This window comes from Homalodisca vitripennis, chromosome 6, assembly GCF_021130785.1.
Source record: "Homalodisca vitripennis isolate AUS2020 chromosome 6, UT_GWSS_2.1, whole genome shotgun sequence".
Lineage (NCBI taxonomy): Eukaryota > Metazoa > Arthropoda > Insecta > Hemiptera > Cicadellidae > Homalodisca > Homalodisca vitripennis.
The window spans coordinates 117,555,574-117,582,693 of NC_060212.1; the positions used below are offsets into that span (position 1 = coordinate 117,555,574).

Below are 27,120 nucleotides of genomic sequence, written 5' to 3' on the forward strand. Positions count from 1 at the left end.
ACACGTAGGACCTATTACGGCCAAGGGGAAGTATTACCTACTTCCTATGTACTTTCGTTATAAGGGGGAAATCCTTATTAAGGTTATGCAACATTCCAAAATAATCCTTATTAAAGTTTTGTGATACACTTTTTTTTGGACTGTAGCCAGGGAAAGAATAAATCGTTGAGGCATGTTAGTGTTCATTTCTCTGTTTTTCCGAAAGCCACTGTAAAATGCAATATCACAATGACCAATGGAAGCTCACCAGTTTAACCCTTTTAGTGCTACGGGGTCTGGCGTATTGCCTTCCCCAAGAGTGCTATAGCATTTTAGTGCATAAAATGGCCCCAAAAAAAGAAAGTTTTAAGTAAATTTCCCTTACTACTCACTTCCTTATTTGATGTCCATATCTCTGTTTACTTGTTTTTTTGTATTGAAGATAAATAACCAATAAACGGTAAAATAAATACAAAAAAAATCCATTTTTAATATAATTGGATTGTTATAAAAATAAATTGTAAATTTTTTGTATAAAAATATTATTTTAATTTTTTTCACTTTTGGATTAAAATGTTTAGTATGTAAAACAATTTTATAATTATTTTTCTGATGCTACCCATCCGGAAAGAGCAACTAAAAGCCACACATAATTCCATATATTTTATTTTTATTTTTACAAAACAAATAAGAAGTGTGTGGATGAAAATATAAAATATGTGGTCCGCGCCAAATTTATGCCCAACAATGTACATGTTTGGATATGCTTAAGAGAAAATTTCAATACACTTACTATTATTAGCACATAAATACACATTACTAACCTTTATTATTAATTTATAAAAGAAGAAACTTCAAGCACAGTATAACAGTTTATTATTTACCTAAATAATTTGTTATAATCAGAAATAAAACCTATAGAAAAAGTGAATTAAATTTGTCTCACCATCCTTTCTTATTTGAATAGAACCACTGGATGCATACTGTTTTGGAATTACACTGTGAAGGTTACTGTTCATTAGACATTAAAATTACTCAGATAAAAAGTATAATAAACGGATATATACATATTTACGACTGCACATAATGTGACTCCCAGGTTTCATTGTACACAAGTGTGACAGCTGGATACACATAGGGTGGCAGACCTTTGGTCACACTTCACGAAAAACAAACACTGATCGCCGTATGCTCCTTTCAGTACTTCATGCCTTACATAGTCCTTTGCATCCTTCCTGGTAAATTTTTTTTATTCCAAAATAAATGGTCTTTGTTGGTGCTGATATGATAGACCAGGATTCATCGCACTTTTATGAAGCAGCCACTCAATTTCCAAGCTCATGGACTATTGCCTCGGTATAATTTTAAGACGCGACATGGGTTTTTCCTGGTTTCACATTGTCCCTTTATATAGAATGTAAAGAGTTTGTAGAAATCATTCTTCCTCATTATACTAAAAAACCACTTTCTTCCAATAGCTTGACTGTTTTACGACGTTTTCATCTAAATATTCATAAACCAATCATATCAAAACATCAATTCCTCCCATGTTGAACTTGGTTGTAACTCAAGTATTACAACTGGTCTTTTTGAATGATCTTCCTCTTCTCTCTGGTGTATCACTTTCCGGCCTCACTTCAGTCGTGTGTTGCTTTTGATGCCGTTGAAAGCAATAATAACCTGCTTCTTTTGACTCTTTTTATCTCGGTGTCCACATAAAAGCAAGTAACCATTTTTTGAAAAATTTTAAGTGACACCAACAGCAAATTTGATTTGAGACCATCAAGGGATCCCTATCCTATTCATATCTAATGGTTTGAGGTGTAATAAATTCCAAGAAATTATAAACAGTTTTTCTGCCCAATGATTATGGATCCGAAAAAGTTGTCCTGTAAAAGTTATGAAACCCTTTTATACAAATATTACCTATTGTCCATGAGTTTTTGTTTACAACGACATATCCAAGGCCAAACTCCCCGTTGCTCTTCAATTACTGACACGAGCTCCTTTGTATACATAAAATGCAAGCACATAATTGACCAACAGAGTCTCACAACATCCAAACATTTTACACCCCAGCGGTGGTGTTGCTTTTTTGGCATATACTGCTTGTTAGATAGAGACAGTATTGGGATTTATGGTCTCCACGTTGAGAGACACATCAATAGAATAGCTGCTCATGAGGAGTATAGTAAATGCCTTAAAGAGAATGTTTTGGCGTGAAATCAACAAGGGCTTGAAATTTTCCACAATGGATCGTTTGGGTTTTTGGGCCAATCACATCATTATTGACAATGTTGGAGAAACCCGTAAAAATCAATTGAAATCTGTCACGTGGAAACATCTGTCTGAACCAAGGTTGTTGATGCGTAGATGGCAAAGTGGACAGTAAGAAAATATTGGTCAGGTTTTCCTTACAATGCCCATATTGATCAATGCATGCAATAAAAAGCTTTCAATTTTCTTGAAGTGTCACAGGGAGCCAATTTTTTCACTCTTGTAATTGTCCTTTATAATTCAGGGCTGAGTAAAAGTTGAGTAAGCATACCTGTTTTGGATTTTCCCTTACAAAATCTGAGCAAGAGTATCTGTGTTAAAAAAAAGATTAAAATACGAGATTGGGTGGGGAGAATCAGATGGTGGCATAGTGCGTTGGACCTGTGCAGATCTTGAAACCTAACTGGACCAAGGGGAAATCATCATCAGGTCCCAACATTCAACCCAAGACATCATCAGTGTCACTTGCCTTGGTACAGAAATAATAGTATTAGGCCTACATTTAGGTGTATTATTTATAAACACAGTAGGTCTATTATCTTCCAGAATGAACATTATTTACATTATTATCAAGTGGTAACAACTATTCAATTTGTTTTCAAATTAGGCTGCCTACTTGAACCTTGATCAGTTAGAAGGCCCTAAGCCTATTATTATCTGCTTGGGTCACATTTCTTGTGTTTTATAAAGGCAAGGACATATCCAGATTTTCCGTAATTTTAACGTTTTGTGGGGGGTTGATGATACAATACGATCACTTAAAAATTCTGAATTCCGATTGATTGGTGATGGTTTGCATAGTCTTTGTCTTCGCCAGAATCCGGTCCTATTTCACTTGTAAGGATTTGTGAAAAATCTTCATCAGATGTTGGGATTTCGTCACTATATTCCACATCATATTTGCCCATAAAAACTAAATGGTTCACTTAAAAATGAAGAATCACATGATAAATCTGCTGCTTTCATTGTCCAGAACATCTTCAACAACATTCCGTAATAACTCATCATCACGTGGCAATGATTTCATATTAAGACATAGTTTTTTGATAACTTAGTTAAAATACAATATACAACGGAAAAACACAAACGAAAAATGAAGTATTTTTTGTGAATAAATTTTGTAATAGTAAATGAAGTAGTAATTTCACAATTAGAACACAATTTAATTGGAATAAAATAAGGAGCAAACAGAGTACAGCAAAGCACGAGCGTCAAGTTCGCTTGTGCAACGCTAAACATCCGAACTAACCCTGCCTTTTTAATTTCACGTTCGAAAGACGTATAAACTAGCTGGATCGGTCGTTCAATCCAAATATACAAATATCGTTACTCTAGTATGCTTTTGGAATGAACCATCATCGTTTTCCAGCCAATGAAAGTTGTCATAAAACTGAACCATAATATATAAACAAAATATGCTGCGTCTACGATGTAGAGACGCTAGCACTTTTAGGACATAAACGCAGCAAGCGTCTACGACGTAGACGCTGTAAGCACTAAAACGGGTTTAAAAGTAAACTCATGTGAAAACATTCATAACTTTGTTTATTAAGGTTGGTTACATAGCAGTGTTTAAGTAATATTTAAAATGCATTAGATGATTTAAATTTGTCACTGGCGCGATCTGGAGTAAAATTTTGATATTAACTTTTTATTTACTATCTGCATTGCACTACTGATCAAGCACTGTTTACTTAATATTTGATCAAATTTAAATTTAAACAGATGTTTCAGCCAATTTGTCGATATAAAACTGAAGGTGTGAACAGCTGTTTATTACCAGTTTAATTTGGATTATAAAACATAAAAACTACATTTTTTCTGAATTTCAAAATATTCCAGGTAACTTTTCTTATATTTTGCTTCATAAAAACCTTCCTTGGATTTCAATGAACATTTTACAAGAGGAATTAACCGAAGTGGTCCAGTCGATCTCAAGATTTACGCTTAGCAACACGTTTTGTGATTCATTTTTACTTATAAGATTATCATATTTTTTTGTACAATTTTCAAACATTATCCAGTGTCCGGACCCCTTTTTTTGTTGGAATACACTCTCCCCCCCTCCAAACCTCTCGGTAAGTCAGGCACCTCCAAATCAGGGACCCTGCACATGCCTGTGTGCACACATAGTGATCTTATTGGCCAAGAAGGTGGATTCAAAAATTTCCTTCCTTTGTTTTTCCTCCATCAGGTCTAATGGTTTTAACCTTACTGGGGCGTTTTCATTCAATTGTTAGGAATAAATGCTATGAGCCAGTAACGGTTGAATATTGTGACATAAATTTTAAAATATTTTTTATTCTTTCGACTGATGGGTCAACAGAGTATTATGAGAACTTTGTATTAAGTGGTATTGACATTTGTCTAGAAATAAAAAAAAACACTGTTAACTGTCATTTCTTTTTAAATGCTTGAAACTGTAAATATGCTGAAATTGACTTTTAAATCATGAAATGGTAGTGAAATTTGTACATATATCAGAGTGAATTATTTTTTCTATTCCAGTGTATTCTTAGATTCTGCTGACTGAAGCATCTGTACTTATATTTGTGCACCTTCACCAATGTTTTAATATTTAAATTTGTATGTCTTTTTATAAAAAAGTTGTGTACTAAACTAGTATACCTTTACTACAAATTTTGTTGATTTCAGAATTATTTTATTTATAAAACATGAGCTTGTATTGGAAATTTGCTGGATGACTTGTATTACATGAGTGTCAATAAAATGGTGTGTCAACAACAATGGTGTTTAGACAACCAAGAGTATTACAACATTTATTTAGTCAACTCCTTTATGTAAAGTTAATGCATGGTAAAATGTGGATACAGTTATGTGATATCAGCAGTTATACTCATCTGTGGTAAACATAATTATGTTACGGTATACATGTACTTACAAATTATTTGTATGTTTTAGTATTCTGGCTTCCAACAAACGGCAGAGAAATGTGCCATTTGTGGGCATCTCATTATGGAGATGGTAAGTAATTTTAATTTATCATTATACATTCTGTAAGGGATATATTACATATTCTAATATATGATACAATGTTTTGCAGGTATTTGTTGTAGGCTGTTTTTTATTTGTAGCAGTGGAGTTATAACTCTCTGAAGCCGACCATCGTCTTAGAGTTGAGGCAAGAGTGTCTGATACAAGGTTACCTGAACAATTTTATATAAACTTGCTCGTGAAAGGGATGGTTTAAATTAATTTTACAGTTGAAACAAGGTGTGACATTTGCCTTTTTCAAGATGCGTTTCAAGTCTCAAAATCGAAAAAAAATTGCTTTCAGGGTCCAGGTCGCACCTTTAAACAAGTCATGGAAAGTTGAATGAAAACCATCATGTAGAGGAAATATTTAATAATAAGTTGCCACTTTTTGGTAGGTTGGAAATATTAGAAAATTCGTTGTTAGGGAAGAAAGTTCATGAAGTGAACTGTGATATCAAAACTGGACATCCTAAATTGTATACCAATGAATTTTAGCATTGAACATTTTGGTGAAACTTATTCAAACAAATTAAATAAGGATTTAATCTCAAGCCAATCTCTGTGGAAAACCCTCAAAGGATATCTCTGTTCCTAGAGATAAAGCCTAATCGTAACATGATAAAATGGTGAAAGCAGGTGTGTGAATCTACAGAATAGTGTTCTCTCGTGATAGTACTTCTTAAAATGTTGAAGATGTAAGATTATTGTTGAATGCTCTATAAATCTCTCATTGCTCTCTCCTAAACGACTTCTCTTTGGAATTAGTTCAACTCCAGAGCACTTCTAAAAGAAAACAATAGAATGTTTGGGTGACCTGTGTGTGTGTGGAAATTCCAAAGAAGAACATGTGAGCCTTAATCATGTTCTCTTTGACTTAAAACTTATTCTGAACCACAAAAATCCTAATTAAACTGTATCTTGGGCTCTTGGCACACTCTTCACCTCTTCTGGAATGTGGGGTGTCATCAACAGAACATCTGCACAAAACATATAGAGTACCCTTCCTTAAGTTCCAAAACAGCTGCAACCTCGTTGGCCTGAACCTTACAAATATCAGAGGAATTATCAGACGTGGAATAAGAAGAATAAACAATACTGTGATCACAGGCACCAGGCAAGAAATCTCTGGTATTTGAAGTAGGGTGGAGAGTGTTGATAATTGACCTAATTTGGCACCAAAGTGAGAGACAGCAACTGCCTAAGAGGAAACAGACGATTTCTCATTCCAGCACGTGATTTTAGTTCTTTATAGTTAAGATTGAGTGGGAATCTAAGTATACAAACGAGGAGCAGATGATGGAAAAAACAAAATATCAGAAAATGTGGGTGAAGGGTGCAACAAAAAGAACAGAAGAACCTAGACAGACAACATGAACTCTAGGATGGATGTAGGATAGATGAAACTGATCTACACATAATTACATTAAATATATAGTAGCAATCATAAACACTATAAGTAGCAGTATACTTCTCAAACTATGTTTCAAAATGAAATTGTCTAAATGTCTAAAACTATTCACAACTCTTACATTAAAAAGTAACATTCTGTAAAGAGCACTTTTAACTTCATTAATTCAATTTTATTGGAAATGTTTAGAAAAATCTTCTTTTATTTTTTTAAAGTTTGAATCAAAAGTAAAATAAGGTAACACAATTAATATCTTGAGATATCTTATTATCACTATGGAGAGCCATGAGATGTTATGTAGAAGAAAGCTTCAGTTTAACATATCTCCCCACAGCAAGACCAACATATCTCAAGTAAAGAATTTCATCTTAAACTAATCGCATGAAGAAAAAGTGAGGTGGAAATGAGTCAGAGATTAGATAATGAAAGTAAAGTTAATGCATGCATGTTTGTACTCATATGGATTTATTCCTGAGTTATTAATTTGGAAGTCATTTTAAATGCGGCAGGTTGTACAGAAGCCATTTTTCTGTAATATTAAAGAAAGGTGTTGGACACTGGGGTTTTATGCTTTTAGTGCTTAGTATAGGTAATTTTATTGATATAGATAATTTACTGTAGACTATTTTCATTTGCAATGTATAGTTTTGGTTTGAAAACTTTTCAAAATATTAAAATTTGTATCACTTTATTTTTTTAATAATTGATAATGTTTTTAAATATATATATTTTTTAATACAATTCAGCAGTTGTACATTATTTTTCATCATTTAGGAACATACACAAACTAATTAATTGAATTTTTACCTATTTTGACCTAGTTTTGGAGAATAGAGCACCAAAAGGTGAAAAAAGTAAATTTTCGACTTTAATATAATTTAACAGTATTTTATTTTGGATTTAGTATTGTTTGATTATTTTCTTACTGTAAAAGTTCATGGAAGATTTTTCTGTTTCTTCTAATCTTTATTTTAGGCAAAGTCAGCACATGGAAAATTACTCCTATTAGATTATACATTAATTTTTCTTTTATATTTCTAGAATAAGAATTCAACTTATGGTTTGAAATATTTCATATCTATCAAGCTATCCAAGCAAGATGTATAGGTCAACCGGTATTGAAAAGTCAGTTTTTCTTATTTGTACATTTACTAAATTAGCAGACCTTGTTTTTCTTTAAAAATTTTGAGAGTAATATCACATTTTTGTAGTTGACATTTCATTGAAAGAGGAGGTTTTCTAAAAACTATTTAGTTTTAATTTTAATACATGGCCTTTCAACATCAAAGATGCCGTTGTCAGATGTGGTCCAAACAGTTTAAGTATTACATGTACAGGTTAAAAACAATTATTAAGATCACTGCCATTTGTTATTTTCAAAAGTCAAATTGGCTTTTTCCTTTTGGAACACCCATTTTATGAAGTGGATGAGTTTTTTGGGATTAATCATGAATTAAACAATATTATTGTTGATCTTAGGAAATTCTTTTATATATGTTGTAATTAGTTTTTGATTAATTAATTGATTTGTTTTATTTGGTTTTTATTTTTTTTAATGTATTGCTTCTTTTAAAGATCTGGACGAACTGGAGGATTGCATTGCTCTTAACGTTGAAGTGTACAATAATGTATGACAAATTGCCATGTCATCTTTACCAGTAATAAATGAGTATCATTATCAGTTGAATAAAAGTGATAAAATATGAGAGTAAAGGTATAATAGGTATAATAATACAGTATACATTTGTGGATTGAAAAATAATTTTATATTGTTGGACAATTATGTAATTTCTCTCTTCTGCAACTGCTGATATTGCTTATGCCTTAAATTATCAATAATTTGCGGCTCAATAAGCTATTGTAGCTATTCTAAGTAGTTACCTATTCATACATATTATGAAAAGATGTTATGCTTTTGATAAAACTACAATTAGTTGAATAAGCTTCTAAATAATAGCAAACACAAGTTTAAAGATTATCAGAAATGATTTCAATTGATTTCTGGTAATAACATAATCTCTGGCTAAGTTTGAGACTAGTAATAAATGATGATGCAATGTACAGATCCTGCAGGCGATGGGCAAGTCTTACCATCCTGGTTGTTTCCGCTGCTGTATGTGTAACGAGTGTCTGGACGGTGTCCCCTTCACAGTTGATGTCGACAATAAGATCTACTGTGTCAACGACTATCACAGGTGTGAACATCTTACATCATCCTAGCTGGCAGTTGCCGCGTTGGAAAATTTTAAACTAGTCTCGTTGATGAACTAATTGTTGAATTCATTTCCAGTCTATTTTAGTCCTGTATGCGCAACGTATGTTTATTAATATGTAACCTTTAAAATGCTATAAACAAGGAGTATCATTTGTTATATTTTTAATGTTTTATGTTTACTTTTTATTTTAAATACCTTAGAGGAGTCTTAAATAACATAACAGTTTTTTCTGATACTTTCACGTTTCAACATGATTTTGTGCAAGTGATCTACAAAATGTCTCAATTCATATAAATTTTAAATATCCAGTCTTAATAAGTTGTTGGATAGTCTTAATATACATTTGGATACCTTTGAAATTTTAAAATAATGAAGATTTGTCAAATTAATGACCTAATTGTGTGTTCTCATTGTTTTTCCTTATTAGCAAATGCTACTGTTATAATACAATATAACAAATGAGATATATTATCAAATTACATTTTGACGATATCGATTTAAAATAAGGATAAGAAATCGTTCAGGAAAGATAAAGAGGTTACTTTAAATGTCTGTTCTGTCATATGCCATTATACTGTATAGGGGAGTGTATCAATAATTTTACTGGTATATGAAATTACTCTGCTTCACCAATAATGGACTGATAAAAATCTGTTGATGTCTAGTAATGACATTTCAGAAATAGCGAAGAATTCAGAAATTGGAAAGCGCCTTCAAACGCAATTTATGTCTTGTATTAAAACAAATATAGAAGGGATTACATAGTTAAAAGATTTAAATGACCTTTTAACTAGCTAATCGCATTGTCCACATCAAGCTGATGGCAATGGGTGACAGCTGTTTGTGAAATAAGGACCAACTCGTGATACCAGAGAGAGAATTCTGGATACCAGGAGCTTTAATTGCAAGGCTAGCAAAATAGTGGTAGTGACAATAAAAATGTGCATTAGTCATTTTGCAATTTATAATAGCTTCTCAGAGAGAGGAGAATGTACATTACAAGTTGTGTAGTAAATATTTTGTGTCCTGTGCAACTCTTGGTAACAGTGTATAATCTGTTCTCACCTCTGCCTCGGAAAAGGCGGTAGTAGTAATGAAAAATGTAATAGATTTAATGTTTTTTTTAATTTTGACCCTCCAGCAATCCTTTAGTTGACTCTTGCTGATTTCCTGTAAATTCCTGTAAAAACAATGTTACAAAATGTTAGTGACCATTAGTTTTCCACTCAATGGTGGTGTAGTTTTAGTACAGTTATTTTTATTGTTGTTTGACCATTGTACTCAAGGTGTAAGCTGAAATTGGTTTTCCTGAATATTTTTCAGAAGGATTTTTAACTTATTCCCCAAGCAACATATTCTTTGGCTGTGTCTTTATGATCACAAAAAGAGCCAGATAACTGAAAATTATTATAAAGACTACCTTTGGCTGTCACATAATATCTGAATCAAACAATAGAAGCAGATTTTATGATGGATGACTGTTTACCGATCATATTGTTGGCAGCAATTCAGCTACCCAATCTAATGTGGAAGAAAATCCATAGTCAAATAATGTATGGTATATTTTTAAGACCGAAGTTGCTGTTGGTTTGTCTTTGTTCTAAATCTAAGTCAACATTCTGTCAATTTTTTAAAATCTTTTGTATTTTGGTGTTATAAGGTTCCAAATCTTTGTAATTTGTTCCAGAATGTTCGCCCCCAAATGTGCTGCTTGTGGAAAAGGCATCACACCTGTTGAGGTTTGTAGACCCAAAGATTGTATTTGGTACAAGTTTTATATTTTGATAGGACACAGCTGTCAATTTATTTTGTCAAAAGATGAAAATCAACAAATGCGTTGTCAGAGTATAATTTATGTGAATTGTTTGGTTAGTAAGTATCAGAATAAGCTATTCCATTTTATGATTTTCTTTATCCACTTTTGAATTATATATACCAGAGAAGTACTTTAAATTAGTGTTACATTTTAAATGAAATGGTTATTATTTTAAACAGTAGAATATTGTTAATCTTAGTGAGTGTGTCTTAAAATTAACCCTTCATCGTGGGGATTTTCGTGGACCCAAACACTGGAGTTATTCAGCATACAGTCACTTTTATTTGCAAAATTTGAGGTTACATCTTGTAATAAATTAAAAGATTTAACTGTAAAACTATATTATTCTTTTATAACAGTTTACATTATATAAAATTAAGACAAATTTTCATAATTAAGCTTGACCTACAAAGCCCACCTAACTAAGGTTACTTGTGGGGTGCTATTTTTCTCTTATTGTACATTAAAAATATATTGGACTTGTACTTCATTATGTATTGAAGATAAAGCAGTGATATTTGAACATAATACAATGTAAACCTAAGCCATTTTAAACAGCAGCAAACATCACGTTCCGTAATTTGCTGATATAAATCATCTACTAATTTGAAAACCAACAGAATAAAACAAACAAAACAATGAAAGAGTAACAAAAAGATAGACAGATGATCTGGTGAGACAAATAGTACCAACTACCATTTCGATAGATGCAGACGAATACAGTAATGTTTACTTTAAACCACCACAGCACAGTGAGTTAGTCAGCCGAGACTTGACAAATAAAACCACAATAAATAGCTTAAAGAGTCTATTTAAAACTAAAATTAAATATGGTTCTCTTTATACTGCTTAGCAGCCACAAGTTTCTGTAAAACTTGAACTGATGTTTTTAGGGTACAGAAGAAACTGTGCGTGTCGTTTCCATGGACAAAGATTTTCATGTTGACTGCTATATTTGTGAGGTAAGCTACCTTGCTATAATTCCCCATACTAAGGCATTAGTCATTAGCAATCCTGACACTTGTATGTACATGTATCTATGCTTAGTGAGCTACCTAGTTCTGATTCCTCATACTAAGGAATTAGTCATTAGCAGACCTGCCCATGGTATGTACATGTATCTATGCTTAGTGAGCTACCTAGTTCTGATTCCTCATACTAAGGAATTAGTCATTAGCAGACCTGACACTTGTATGTACATGTATCTATGCTTAGTGAGCTACCTAGTTCTGATTCCTCATACTAAGGAATTAGTCATTAGCAGACCTGACACTTGTATGTACATGTATCTATGCTTAGTGAGCTACCTTGTTCTGATTCCTCATACTAAGGCATTAGTCATTAGCAGACCTGACACTTGTATGTACATGTATCTATGCTTAGTGAGCTACCTAGTTCTGATTCCTCATACTAAGGAATTAGTCATTAGCAGACCTGCCATGGTATGTACATGTATCTATGCTTAGTGAGCTACCTAGTTCTGATTCCTCATACTAAGGAATTAGTCATTAGCAGACCTGACACTTGTATGTACATGTATCTATGCTTAGTGAGCTACCTAGTTCTAATTCCTCATACTAAGGAATTAGTCATTAGCAGACCTGCCCATGGTATGTACATGTATCTATGCTTAGTGAGCTACCTAGTTCTGATTCCTCATACTAAGGAATTAGTCATTAGCAGACCTGACACTTGTATGTACATGTATCTATGCTTAGTGAGCTACCTTGTTCTGATTCCTCATACTAAGGAATTAGTCATTAGCAGACCTGACACTTGTATGTACATGTATCTATGCTTAGTGAGCTACCTTGTTCTGATTCCTCATACTAAGGAATTAGTCATTAGCAGACCTGCCCATGGTATGTACATGTATCTATGCTTAGTGAGCTACCTAGTTCTGATTCCTCATACTAAGGAATTAGTCATTAGCAGACCTGCCCATGGTATGTACATGTATCTATGCTTAGTGAGCTACCTAGTTCTGATTCCTCATACTAAGGAATTAGTCATTAGCAGACCTGACACTTGTATTTACATGTATCTATGCTTAGTGAGCTACCTTGTTTGATTCCTCAATATTTTTTCTTTCATTTGTGAAATATAAATTTCAAGTTGACTAAACTGTATGACACATACATGGTATTTGTGTATGATCCCAAATTGAAACAATTACATTCATATGAAATCTCTCTTAGTAAAAAGGTATTCAACTATGGAAAACTCAAACCAAATGGTAAAATACACATACAAATACTATTCTAACTTTAATACGCAATATCCATAATTGTATATATTAAATACCAGGAGATAATCTCTGAAAGACATAGATTAGAAGGAATCCTCATATAGAGATAATTTATTGTCAATCTCTTTCTCTTTGATGAACCTAGTTAGAAAACACTACCCCTTGGTAAATGTGTAGTGATTTAAATGGTTTATAGTACTGTATTAAATGACATATAAATTCTCAACCCTTAGTACGCTCAATAGTTGATTGAAAAAAATCTATTGTTATGCTTAATTTTTATGTTTTTTCTAAAATTATTTTTCTAAGTTTATTTTCTTAAATATATAGGTCATATAATATATAAAAACACATCTGTTGTTGAAGAAAAAGGTTAGAAAACAAAAAGTGAGTGCTCAGCTGTTGCCTTTCACAAGCGAGTTTACCTGCTACGAGTATAAAGATGTCAGGCTGAATGCACATGCAGGCAGTCAAAGCCAATGAAAACTAATGTGACTGGTGACAACTGTTCTGATGCGACACATCTATCAACATCACAACAGAAGACAAAACAAGCACTTTCATGTATTCTGTTGGAAGTTTGGGAAACTAAAATGAATATAATGCTTCATTGCGAGATACTGCGAATTATCGTACTTAGAGCAGCATTGCAGGAAAATTTCGATCCGCACTATTTACCACTTACCGTGTATGAAAGGTTAAGATTCCAAGCTGAGGACTTTGGGTCATGTTACATCATTAAGATTTTTACTACCTGGCCGGATTACTCTATGATAGCTACAATTATCACTACGGATGGGCTGATACTAAAAAAGTTGTGGTCTCGATTTTGAATTCAATACAGAATGCTATATTATTTTAAAATAAGAATATAATATGCTTAACGGTTTAGTTTTTTTTACTGTTAAAGCAAATCTGGCCAGTGCGAGTGGCCAAACAAATATTTCAAACACCCTTGCCCACAATAAAAAACTCTAAAGATATAAAAATACTTGTATTTTCTTATACAGGAGAATACAACTACACACATTACGAGGTAAACATAAATTAAAAATTAGTAAACGTTAGTTTGTTTACCACTGAGCAGCAAACGTAGATGCACATAGGAAAGGAACTGCAAGCTAATTTACAAAACTATTCTAGTTTGTTCATTTGGTTATGTATGTATGTTTTTTATACACAAAATAAAATTAAAAATTGTTTTAGCAATCGCTAATTTACTAACTGCCAATCAGTTGTAGTCTGCAAATAGACACTGTAACCTCACGATGTTGCACAGAAATAAATATTTTCAATACGAACTATAAGAAAAATATTATTAATAAAACTATGGTGATTTGTTAATTTGTCTATCTATCTAGGGGTTATTTTACAAAAAAGTACAACAATAATACGTTTTAGCGATCAACAATTTCCAAACTGCCATGAGCTGTTGTACACGAATAAACTCTGCATTGTCTGTGGATTTGAGATTAAGCTTTGTCATATTACTAGTGGTCAGTGATATTGTGAATTCTTAACTTTCCAAGGGTATTTTAAGCAGTTCTGTTTATTTTGTTAACAGTTTTGTAATAAAATACTCTGAAAATATTGTTTCAGTATCTAGAATCGAGTGAGGTTTCGGTTTGATTCAACCCACCTGTAATTGTTACATTAAGAATTACAGAGGCTTCAGTGGAATTCATTGTTAACGGCTAGATCATTTGACAACCCTATGTCAATGATGCGGGTAACAATTGTTAGTCTGCTGTTCTATATCGATCCCTCCTTTATCATCACAATGTTCTCCATATACCCACGTGTTCTACGGCTTGTACTGGAGAAGCTGCAGAACATCCCACTTGGGAGACCTGCGATTATCTGTTTTGCTGTGTATCGTAATCCACTGTTCTAACATGTGGAGTGTGAAGTAGCTACAGTGAGTTATATGTGTTGTCTTTGCTGCTAGGAGTGCGGCATGCAGCTGACGGATGAGCCGGACAAACGCTGCTACCCGCTGGAAGGTCACCTAATGTGTCGGTCCTGTCACATCTCCCATCTCAACCACCATCCCAGGACATTACAGGTAAGAGTCAAACCTTCTACTGAACGTTAATATGTGTGTATTGAAACAACATGTATAGTTTCCAATGAAACTGCATGTTCACCTCTTAAATACATTTATCTGGTGGTGGATAGTGCCAAACGACTAAACTAATCCAGCAGTTTTGTTGGCAATACTTAGAAACAACTAATTACTGTATGTTCTTTATTAGTTGTGTAACCCAACTATAAAGAAAGTATATTAATCCAGCCCTATGTGAATCAATCTAATGCAAGGTGGTATCAGTAAGTTCTCGGACTGTACTCACCTTTCTTTTTGGGACGCGACTGTACATGCCGGCGCACCAGCAGCCTCTGCTGCAATAGCCGCTGAGTCATTGTGCCGAGTTTCATTGTTGTGAGTGGTTAGGTTATATCTACAAGGTGTGCTTTGTTATTGTGTGTTATCATCACGTAGTTATTTTTGTGATGGCTGATAACTTACAGCCTTTACAGCCTTTTTACAGTCTTGGTGATTGTGAATTTTTTCACAGTAATGACTGCTGTTTTGTTTCTGGATCATAACCATAAAACCAACTTTCATCACCAGTTATTATGATCCTGGATATGAATGTGGGTTCACTTTCATATTTCTTTTTGAGTTCACTGCACACATCAGCACATCACTGTTTCTGATGGACAGTCAAAAGCAGAGGCACAAATTTTGCAACAACTCGATGAACGCCTAGATTTTCGGTTTAAATGTCTTGACTGCTTCGATAGCTAATACCGACACTACTACATAAGTCATTTATTGCCTGACGGTCTTCTTGAATTAAGTGCTGAATTTTTCCAAAAATTTCGTCTATTTTACTCGTGGAAGGCCGCCCTGAATAACAATCATCCTCAATTGAAGTTCTGCCAGCCTTGAAACGTTCGTACCACTCAAAAACCTGTGTTCTGATCACTGAATGTTAATCAGAAGTTTCTTGAAGCATTGTAAAAGTTTCCGTTGATGATTTCATAAGTTTAAAGCAATACTTGATGCTAGCTCGTTGCTTGAATTTATCAGCTATCACAAAATTCGCTATGTAATGATAACACACAACAACAAAGCACAACTTGTAGACATAACCTAACCACTCACGACAATGAAACTTTACACAATTACTCAGCAGCTATTCTAAGTATTGCCAACAAATTTTCAGGATAACTCAGGGGCTACTGATGCACCGATTTGTACAGTCGCATCCAAAACAAATGGTGAATACAGTCCGAGAACTTTCTTATACCACCTTATATATTAGTGGTGTAGCCTCCAAATATGTTTAATAGAATGTACATATTACACTTAAAAAATAATAAGTGTTATAGTTGGTTTATATCTCTAAGTTCAATTTAATGCATAACAAGTTACACAAATTTGTGTGTCTTACTTAGTTCTTAAGGTTAAGGAGCTGGTGTCATAATTAACATTACATTTTCCAGTTCGAATTGTATTGAAATACTGTTTACACAATTAAAATCCTGAAATATTTCAGTCATCTACAGTCAATAGATGTACATGTAACATTTCTGTTGAATATTTAAACTGTATAACAGTCTTGGTTAACATCTGTTGATTGGAGATGTTTGTCTACAGTAAGGCTGAAATATTTTAAGAATTTTATTGTGAATAATGTTCTACGTTATGTGAAGCATAAAACCTAGGTGTTATTCTGTGTATCATATTTTGATGGACATGAAACACGAAACAAAATAACAATGTGAAAGGGGCAGTATTTAATGTAATAATAATTACAGGATAAATAAAGAAACATTCCTATTCGTTTCAGCATTTTTTCATGGTTGGTAAATAAGAGCCAGAGGAAATTTTAATTTATATATTTTAAAGACTGTATCACAATGCAGTTTAGAGCTTTTTTATATTGTCTGTAAAAACCTCATAATAGCGACTGCACTAATTTATTATAACAAACATGTAAAAATAATTTTGACTACGTAGAGTTTATATTTAGTAAAAAAAATGGAACTGTGATCCTGTTTCAGAGTGTCTCAGCAAGCTACCAGTACATGAACTAATAGCGAACAAGATCTTCATTCCCCAGTTTACTGCTCTCTTCATATCTGAGACAATACTAGACGATTCGTCTTCCACCAGAGATACACTACTTGAGTCATATGTTTACTGACGCAGAATAAGCACAATAATTGTTATAATGCGAACCGAACCTATCATGCTGTACTTTGTTAGATAATACAATGTTAAGTTTTATATTCTGAACAAATGAAGATATTGGCTCGGACTAAGAGTCCATAGTCCACAAGGCAATGTTATCTGTCACATTTGTTGTAGACTGTGCGGAGCCACATATACTAAAGACCGGTGACTGAAAGCTAAGTGAGACATAATGAATGATCTCTAGTATTCTCTGACCCATGACAGCTCAGTAACGAGTGCGGGCAGCTCCAGTGGAAGATTCAATAATGTTGCCAACCAATCTTTGATTAGCGAATCACAGTGCAGATTACAGAATTGTTTAGGACATCTACAGTTATCCAGCTTTATAATTTGCTTTTAGTGTTTTTTTTACTTTTAATTAAAAACAAATATTGACATATTTATAAAAATGACACATTTTGGAACATAAATTTGTTGACGTTTCAACATCTTACGTTTACAAAATTGTCTTTCAACGTATTTTCGAAGGATTTCTTTTAGTTAAGGAGACATTTCAAAACGATCCCAGTTTGTTAGGAATTAAATCTCTGGTACCCCAGACAAGAAGTTATTGTTTAAGAAACTGGAAAAATATCTTGACTGGCCCTAGGAATAGAGAGCCCAAGACCTAATCATCCACACTGTCACTACAGACATCTGTTCTCCACATATGGCCTACTATTAATACACGATTAAGTTTAGTAGTTTCTCACCAATGAAAGATTTTGAACGGTTTGTGGGAAATTCTTGATATAAAACAAAATTATTACCCTGTTTGAAAGAATGTCTGTTTTGTAACTGTTTTGTTGGTTGTGTCCAGTATACGGGCACTTATCGTGGTGTTTTAAATATATAATAAAAAGTTCCTAAATACATATATAATGAGAATTTTAAACATTGTTAAATAATTCTTTATACACTTGTCTTGAATGAGAGTTTACTGATTAGTGATTACTGTTTGTTATTATTGATTCTGTTATATCAATACTCCAGGTGGATCACCGAACCTCAGCTACTGCAAATAACAAAGCATTTTGCCTCCGACAAGAACAGGGCCAGGAAATATTTGGTGGGGGGGGGGTTGTCCAGACAACTGATGGGTCCGTTTCTATGTTGAGAACGATCTTTCAGCAGTACATGTCAGTAGTACTCATTTATTTACATAATAATAATCGTTTACTAAAAAAATCATTGAAAAAATTTGGGGGATCCAGACCCCCTCACTGGCTACGTCTTTGGCCTGTGGAAGGCCCCATCTTGAACTGCTAGTAAGTACGGTCTCTAATTCTTCTCAATGCATTATTGTACTTCTCCGTAAATTGCACATTGTTAATATCTAGAAAACATGTCCTAGTAATCCATTGGGTTGCAGTATAATAAGTGGCCACCATCACAATCGAATCATAGATATTTATAATTATATCTAAACTACCGAGACCAAAATATTGAGTCGATCACATTTCAGCTGTTTTTATAATTAGAAAAGAAATAATTTTATGACCAATAAATCATAATCTATGCTATATGTAATTAATATAACAAACGAAGCATTGTACCATTTTGTTACTATTTTGAAGGATAAACGTATATGACGGATCGTGACACAAATAACATATGTTAATCGCCATTGTACTTGTGGCTATTACTCAAGTATCATACAAATAATTTTACTTTGTTCGAATTCATTTTGAACAATATTGCTATTCAATACATTTAAAAAAGCTAGCAATTAATAATTATAAATAGTTATGGTTAAACATTTTTCATTTTTGGTAGGTTAGGTATTTCTAATCGATAATTTGATTCGCTGCTTTGATTGTGGTGGTGCTGATTACTGTACTGCAACCATCGATTGCTCAATACTTACATCGACACAATCTGGAATTGATATGTAAGTCTGCGCATGTTGGGACAATAATAGTACTGCATCTAGTGATGCTATACTTTGTTTGAAGTTTATTTTTGACGATGGAAGGATTGTGAAGGAAACAGGTTTTTTTTCGGACATTTCCCATCCTTCAGTAAAACAAAAAATCAGTAACACTATGTTTCAATGCTATAAGTGATAACAGGACTCTAGCATCAATTCATTAAATTTTGCCGTCAACAATTAAAGCTAAATATTATCAAGACCAACTGCCAAATTATGTTTCGAACTCACTATCAATTTGCTTACTTAAAAAAGGATTTAGTAATTAATTAGTTGTAATGGCTAGAGATGGATTTACTGAGAACCTAAACCTTTGTCATCATCTAACCTAAAATAACCGAAAAGTGTTGTTCCTGAAGTTTTTGTATGACATATATGTAAAAGGGACAGACAACACTAGGTAAAGTGAATGTCTTGATGTTTAAACACAGTATTTGGCTGTAACAAATTTTATTGTGCGTGAAATACAAAAAACTCATTTAAAATTACAAGCACTTAGCATTCCTTCATAGACAAATATGAAAATTGTTTTGTTTTCTTTAAATTTTTTTCACACAAAACCCAATGAGTACAACACATAAGTTCTCAGGCAGGTTCATGTATTGAATGTAGTACAGAAAGGCCAACAACTAGTTAAACCATTAAATTAGAAAGTGTTCTGGTGGTCCACTTCAGTGTTGACTGGATGGTTTATATAAATTATATACACTAATGATTTTAAATATTAATTGCTATGAGTATGCATCTACTCCTAAACACACCTATTGTATGAAATATTTAATCAAATAAAATGTTTTATATGTGTATTATTTTGGATTGAAAACAAATACCTTGTACAACAGAAATACTAATATAACTTAACAAAAATTAGCCGTTTGAATTTGATCTAAATGTATACAATATTGAAAATCAACAGAGTTTTGTTCTAATAGAATTCTTGCTGTCTAAATTATATAACAACAAATTTAAGATTTAGTTGCCAAATTTAAAATAAATCCTATCTAAGTTTAATTTTTATTAAAAAAATATATTCCGTAGTTACGGTAGGAAGGGTTTATTCACTGTGAATATTGAGTTTAGCTCTAATTCACCTTCCTCTTAGTGTAGCATCTGAAAACTGACGCTGTTACAGCGCAGACTTGACTCCTGGAATTTGGAGTCATGTTCATCTGAAGAGATCCAAAAACAGTCTGTGGTGAAGAAGCTCAAAACGAACTCTCTGTATCGTTTCAATATCAGAGAACCCTGGACTATAAAGTACAGTGTAATCTAGGTGAAGAGGTGTTCTCATTGTCTCATCAGGTGCACAATTATTGAGATTCCGGACGCTGCACTTACAGAAAGGTGGCTGGAGCTAAACTCAATATTTATTTTTAAAAAGTGTTTTGAACTCTTAATCAAAATGTAAATGTTAATAATATAGCTTTTCCATATTAAAATTAAAACAGATAAATGTTCACATCAAGGCTAACAATTTTTATTTCATGGTGAAACTGTTTATTTAGTCCTGTTTATTCAGATGAAGAAATATTATTAAAAATTACAAATTTAATGAGAGATATATTTTTATATGAACGTTACTAATTATTACTAAACATCACTATGTCAATACTACTATAGTAACTTGAACTACATAATTTCCTATTACCAGCCATCATAACATTTAGTTCTATTATAATATTCTAATATATCTATTCTATTATTTAGGAATAACAAATATAGAAAACAGTTGAGTATCTGTGTCTTAAAATAAAAGTGAATGTTTTACATACATATATGTCCATAAATTATATTATGAATCCATGTGCTGATTATACATACTGATCGTAATCTTTTGCTTTCAAATTAATTCTAATAACTTAGCTCAAACATGGTTAATTAATGATTACTATTTACTCAATATAATCCTCTCATAATTTGTTAAATTATAAATTATCTAACATAAGTTTTATTAAATATTCCTTTTCTATTTTTATACATTTAAAATCTCTTATGGAATTTATTGTTTTGCCGTGCAAATCCTAACTATATATTTATAAATGTAGTTTAATGTTATAACATAAAATTAATATAATTTATACATAAAACTATGTACATCTGATTGTGGTAGTATTTATTCGTCTTGAAATGTAGTACTTCTACACATTTACTAAGAAGCTTACTTTGATATTTCTGAACAAAATCATTAAATCAAAAATATGTTTAATGATATAAATGAACTGTTGATACATTAAAGCTTAACATTATGGAATTTATGCTAGTTTCGAAGCTCATTTTAAACTTACATTAGTTGAAATGTGTTATAATATACCAGCTCTCACCAATAATAATATTAAGTATGAAGTTTGTCAGTAACTTACTCATTGTTTACGAGATCTATACGCCTGTCAATTTGTTTATAGTAAATATCGATCAATGTAAATGTTACATAATAGATAAACTCAAATTAGAATAGAAGTGTGTGCTTACAATTCCTGGAGATGCTGTTGAATTGTCAACTTCAGCAATACGTCGTAGAGATCATTGTCATTGGATACCATCCGAGTTGAAAAACAGATATTTGTAAAATTTTAAATAGATTTTAATGTTATTTTAGCTAGTTTAATTTGCTAATTGGTTTAATTGACGTGGAATATAAGCAGTGATAAATGAGCAAGTGCACATAAACGTAAAGGACATAAAAAAGCAATATCCGTAATTCTCAAATTACAAGAGCAGTCAAAAATTCTCAGAATAACCTTGGCATAACTTACTTAGAAAGCGTTTCAACTGACCGGTCCTTTTGTCTATTCACAAGGTATTGTGTACGTTTACAATACGCTTCTTGCGATAATAGAGTTATGCTTTGTGCTTGATTTTTGTCATAGTGCATTAACAACGTTTACTTCTACACAGTTATAATACGAATTTAAAAATGGAATTAAACTGACTAAAAGAATCTGTAAATATATTACTAATGAAATCAAGGGAGTAGAAAGTACAACATTTCTTTAATCAGAGAAACAAAAGTTTTTCAAAGCCACAATAATTTGGGAGTTCCGATGGCCAAGCTGTCTAAGACATCAGACTTTGGATCTGAGTGACAGAGAGTGCAGGTTCAAATCCTGTCTGTGACCATTGCACTTTTTATCAGTACCATCGACCTTGTACTGTATCAACTCTCCCCCTTGTTCTGTTTGATAAGATCCTGGCACAGGCCAGTGCCCCATGAGGACAGGCAGGATAAGGCTTAAAAGGGGATCGGCCTCACCTTTAAAACAAATTTGGTAGAGTAGTGTCAAATTGTAAAGATCGTGAGGTGAAAATTAACCCCAAAGCTAACTGTTGCATAAACATTGTTACGTTAATTCCAAATATAGTGTGTAATATTTCATAAACAACAAAATGAAAAGTCACGTGATGTAGTACATTATATCACAACAAGAGCATATGCGATAGTTGAATATCTCGATACGATTGATTGAATACTGAGTAAAATCGTATGACCCGACAAGGTAGAAACACCACACCATGTTTCAAGTGTAAGGCTTCTCTGAGGCTGCATGCAAAATTTAAATCTTATTGCTCATTTCATTTTAGACATGTTTTGCGGTTTACCAGTCTGATATCATACAGGAAAGAAATTTTTACATTCCCTTGGGAGACAAAAAAGAAACTGTCAGCCTACTAAGTGATAGATTCAATAATGCTCAGCCAAATTCCATGGAGTGATTTGCATCACCGTCGAACTCAGTGTTGCTAATATATAAATTAAGCTTCATTCAAAATGTGAAGTATTAGGTCATTTTATGAGATATAGTAGGACAGACAGACAGAAATGAAATTTTTCCAACCCACGAGTGATAGGCTTCGCTAACGCTCAGCCAATAGGTACTATATATCATTATAGTATGTATATAAGAGGCTGTACTCTATAAAAGTATGATTGATGAATTTAATCTGCCTTGCCAATGAAGTAAACTAACAAATGGCAGTATTTACTCATTACTTCATATCATGTGTCAAAGCACTGCTAAACCAAACACTATCTGTAAACTGGAAACCTTCTATCAGCACCTCTGAGGTAGGATATGATTATTTGAAAAAATTTCAATATCATCACTGTTCTGCCCCATTACTCTAAGATGGATTCCACTTTACCTCCAATAAGGATGTCGTCCCGAAGTTAAACCCAAAAAGTGATGTTTTCTAGATCGTTGATAAAGTTGTAGTTTTAAGAAAACTGCATCTCTGCAATATACTTTGACTAGCTTTCCGTATTGATTTTTTATGTGCAACTTCCAAAACTAGTTTCTGGCCAAACACTGACCCAATTCTTTAAAGATTAAAGTGGCAAGACTTTTTTTTTAATTAGTCACAATCAGTTTGATAGTTTTGGAAAATTTGGTGGACAAAGATAAAAAAGAGACTTGGAAACAGGTTGGATAGTACAACCTCCTCTTTTTTAAGCCTGTTTAAAATACTGCTCTTTTCCCCCTTTATGATTGTGGAAACAAAAGTAAATCTGATGAATTGTGTGCACATGAGCATTAAATCTGTTTTTCCTAAAGCCCTGTGTATGAGCAGATAGATACAATTAATATTGTGACAGTTCAATGCACAATTTTACCGTGATTTTTATTATTCCCTTCTAAAAAATCATTCAGAATTATTTAATAAGACAACTTTTTTATGTGAATTATTGCCCATCAAATACAATCGCACAAATTATTTTAACATGTTCACCAATTTAGTAAGTTGATGGAATTGACATTTTATCTTCTTCGAAATAAGTACATTACTGGATTATTCCTTTTAAATGATTCCTTTAATCTCGAGCAGAAATTGAAATTATACTGCAGCTATTTGCTTGTTCTCTGGCTATTCCAAATCGGTAAAGCAAAATGGGTTTCACAAAAAAAAAATACTGTTATACCAAGTGATGTTTCAATTCAGGAATTGTTCAGTTCTTGTGTAGCAAGAATATACATAATGTAGCATAAGCTTGACTTTGCAATGCTATTCTGGGAGCTTTTAGACTGTCGCTAGTATTTTTATACTTGATTTGTATCGGAACTGAAATTTTTGTGTGATCTTGTGTACGTTTCTTTGTGATATGCTGTAAATGAATCTGAGGTTTTATAATTTTAAGATTAATATATTATCTTGTGATAGCGAATTGCAAAAGACATTATTTAAATAAGTAATTATCATTGTGTACTAATTTTTTTCAATATACAGTTGCTTGTATGGATGACTTTGTATAGACGTTTTTTTTATGCACTGAAAACATATTTCTAAAGTTTGCATGAAGTTGTGTACTTACTGATTACATAACTTAATAGTTAAGTTACAGTGATAACTAAACAACAAATCCTGATCAAATTGAATCCTGAATCTGCCGAACTATTTACGTTCAGTGTTAATACTAATGCGTAACATATTCTAAGCATGTTAGTTTTGTTTGTAGGTCATAATTCTCAAGTTGTTAGATCTCAGTTGCGTTTAATGAAACTGGGTTATTACATTTGGGTTGTCACAGTGTATTTTTTTACATGTAGAAACAAATATTTCTCGATTAAGGTATACATGATTGTTGGGTCTCATAAACTTTAATATAGCTTTAAATAGTGTGTGTCTTTCAAAGAAATTCAGTTAAAATAATTCATTAGCTTAAATCATTGAATTTAAAGTAAATGTATTTTTAAGTGGTATGAATTTACCTTGGATAACCATTTAACTTGTTTTTTATATATGCAAATCTGTGGAGCAGGGTTTAGTTCAAAATAAATATGCCATAATAAATTATTCTGATTTACGAATATTTGAGGTTAAAAGTGTAATGTACTGAATGATTTTTTTGACAATGAATAAAATTTCAAGTGATATAATTTATTAGGTTGAGACCAAATTTAATCGCTATCACCATGTTTTTAACAGCTTTTTGTTGGTAGCAATGCATGAAATGTTTGCTTGTGTTTCTATTTTTGGATACAGTAAATATCAAATGTCTTCTTTTATTAGTTGCACTTGGAACATACTTGTACTTTTCTGCTTTTTCCAACAATTATGTTTCACTTGAGAATGTTCAAATAAATTTGACCTTTTTGAATCCCTCCAGTGTTCCAACAGTAAAGAAAAAATCAATCTACGACTCTTGTAAGGTGCTAGTAGACTGTTGCTAAGAAGTTTGGCAGTGTGAACTGGTCTTTAACGCTAGGTTTACTACTATCAGTGTATCAGTATCATATACTTTGTTTAAAGAATATTATTGACGATGGATTATTTGAAAGGATAGCAGGTCTTCAGAAATTTGCCATCATTAATGTTAAAAAAATAGAATACTACATTTTGAGGATTGGAATCTATTGTCATCTTCAGGCGTCAAAAGACCCTAAAGACAGGTTGAGCATACAGAAAAATTTTAAAATAATTAATACGTGGCGATGAACTTGTCCTAGTCATAGTTAAAAACAGAATAGGTTGTACGTCACAAAATCCTAAACATATGTCAGAGGGTCAAGATTGATTAAAGGAAGTACGAACCATTTTACTGTACGCGACATGCGCACACACCGGGAAAGGTGAAAGACTGAGAAAAAACCAATATGGACATTTCCTGTTACAACACGGCATGTCATCTGAAACAAAGGGGGACAGAATTGCAATATGGTCGTGGGGGGGGGGAGACACCCTTTGGCCTTACATTAAGGTCAATGGAAACTATTGGATGGCAAATGTTTGAAAACCTGTTATCCTGTCACAGATTGGTCTGAAAGAAACAAGGTTATTTTGAATAATATATGGTAATGTAGTACTACTTTATGTAAATTTACTGAAATGTGTTTTGTATAAGGATCAGTTAACTATTGTATAGTATACATAATTATATTGTAGAAATAGACTTTAGTGTTCTGATTAATAGTATTCTTATGGACCGGTTTATTTATAAAATCAGCTATATATTATTTATTTCAACTTATCAGCGCTTCTGCAAAATAAGAATGTATTTGCTCCTTGAATCCTGTAAAAGCTAGATTCTGGTAAGAACTTTGAACAAGTGAGTTAAAGCTTTTCAGTCAATATAGTAAAATCAAAACTGTAATAAATTAAGTTCATGGCATTTTTATTTACTATGCAAGTATAAAATCTGTACCAGATTTGATCAAAATATAAAATTGTGATTTGTATTTTGTTTTATTAATTATTTGCTTCCTTGACCCTTGAGAGGTCCCGTCCTATCCACATACGTAGCAGGTCCCCTGTATAGCTGCTATCTAACATTGTGTTTTTGAATGTTACCTTTGTTTTTACGCTTCCAAATGCTATTTTACACTTATTACATGTATTGTATCTGTTTTGGATAAGTTTATACTTACTATAGTGTAAATGAAAAATAATATTATTTTATTCAATCTTTTAGAATAATGGATTTTTTCATTTATAAATATATTTGTCATGTAAATAAGAATTTTAGTTTATTAAAGTGCAATGGAAAATAAATAAAGTTAATTTCTTTACAAAGCAAACATGTTTATTAAGGATTATAAATTAAAGAACAAATATTTGAAAATACAAAGACAAATGCAGAATAAATAGTCATTTTTCTTCTGTTGCACAATTATAACACCAGTGCATGGTTTTCACAATATTTCCCTTGTATGTAGAACTTGAACAAGCTTAATACTGAACAGCATAAGTCTGTGTTTCCTCACAGGGCTGTTGGGTTGTAAGATTGGAGCAAAAAGTTCTGGATTCCCATCACTTTCACCAGACTTTTCAGTGTTCATATTGTGTGTCGAATGCTCTAGCAGCATTAGATTTATTGACACTACCATAAATGGGGAAATAATCTTCAACTTCTTCAATTCAACTAAGAATAATGCTATCAGAATCATTTGCCATTTAAATCATAATAATAGTAATCTAAATAAAATTAGTCAACAATAATGTTTGTTACAAACATACACACTAAAATAACGATATCAAACTAAACATTGTATTGACACTAACACAAAACACTAACG

At 32.4% G+C, this 27,120-nt stretch overlaps 1 protein-coding gene across 1 annotated transcript in view; it reads left to right on the forward strand.

The window, feature by feature from the left end:
- LOC124364796 (LIM domain-containing protein jub) overlaps window positions 1-26,283 on the forward strand; it is a 70,583-nt gene extending 44,300 nt beyond the window's left edge. The window contains exons 4-9 of the mRNA XM_046820556.1: window positions 5,179-5,241; window positions 8,726-8,856; window positions 10,565-10,616; window positions 11,587-11,655; window positions 14,890-15,006; window positions 17,013-26,283. Of these exons, the coding sequence (XP_046676512.1) occupies window positions 5,179-5,241; window positions 8,726-8,856; window positions 10,565-10,616; window positions 11,587-11,655; window positions 14,890-15,006; window positions 17,013-17,045 (465 nt within the window). The 3' untranslated portion in view covers window positions 17,046-26,283. The remainder of the gene's footprint in view (window positions 1-5,178; window positions 5,242-8,725; window positions 8,857-10,564; window positions 10,617-11,586; window positions 11,656-14,889; window positions 15,007-17,012) is intronic.
- Window positions 26,284-27,120: the final 837 nt, after the last annotated feature.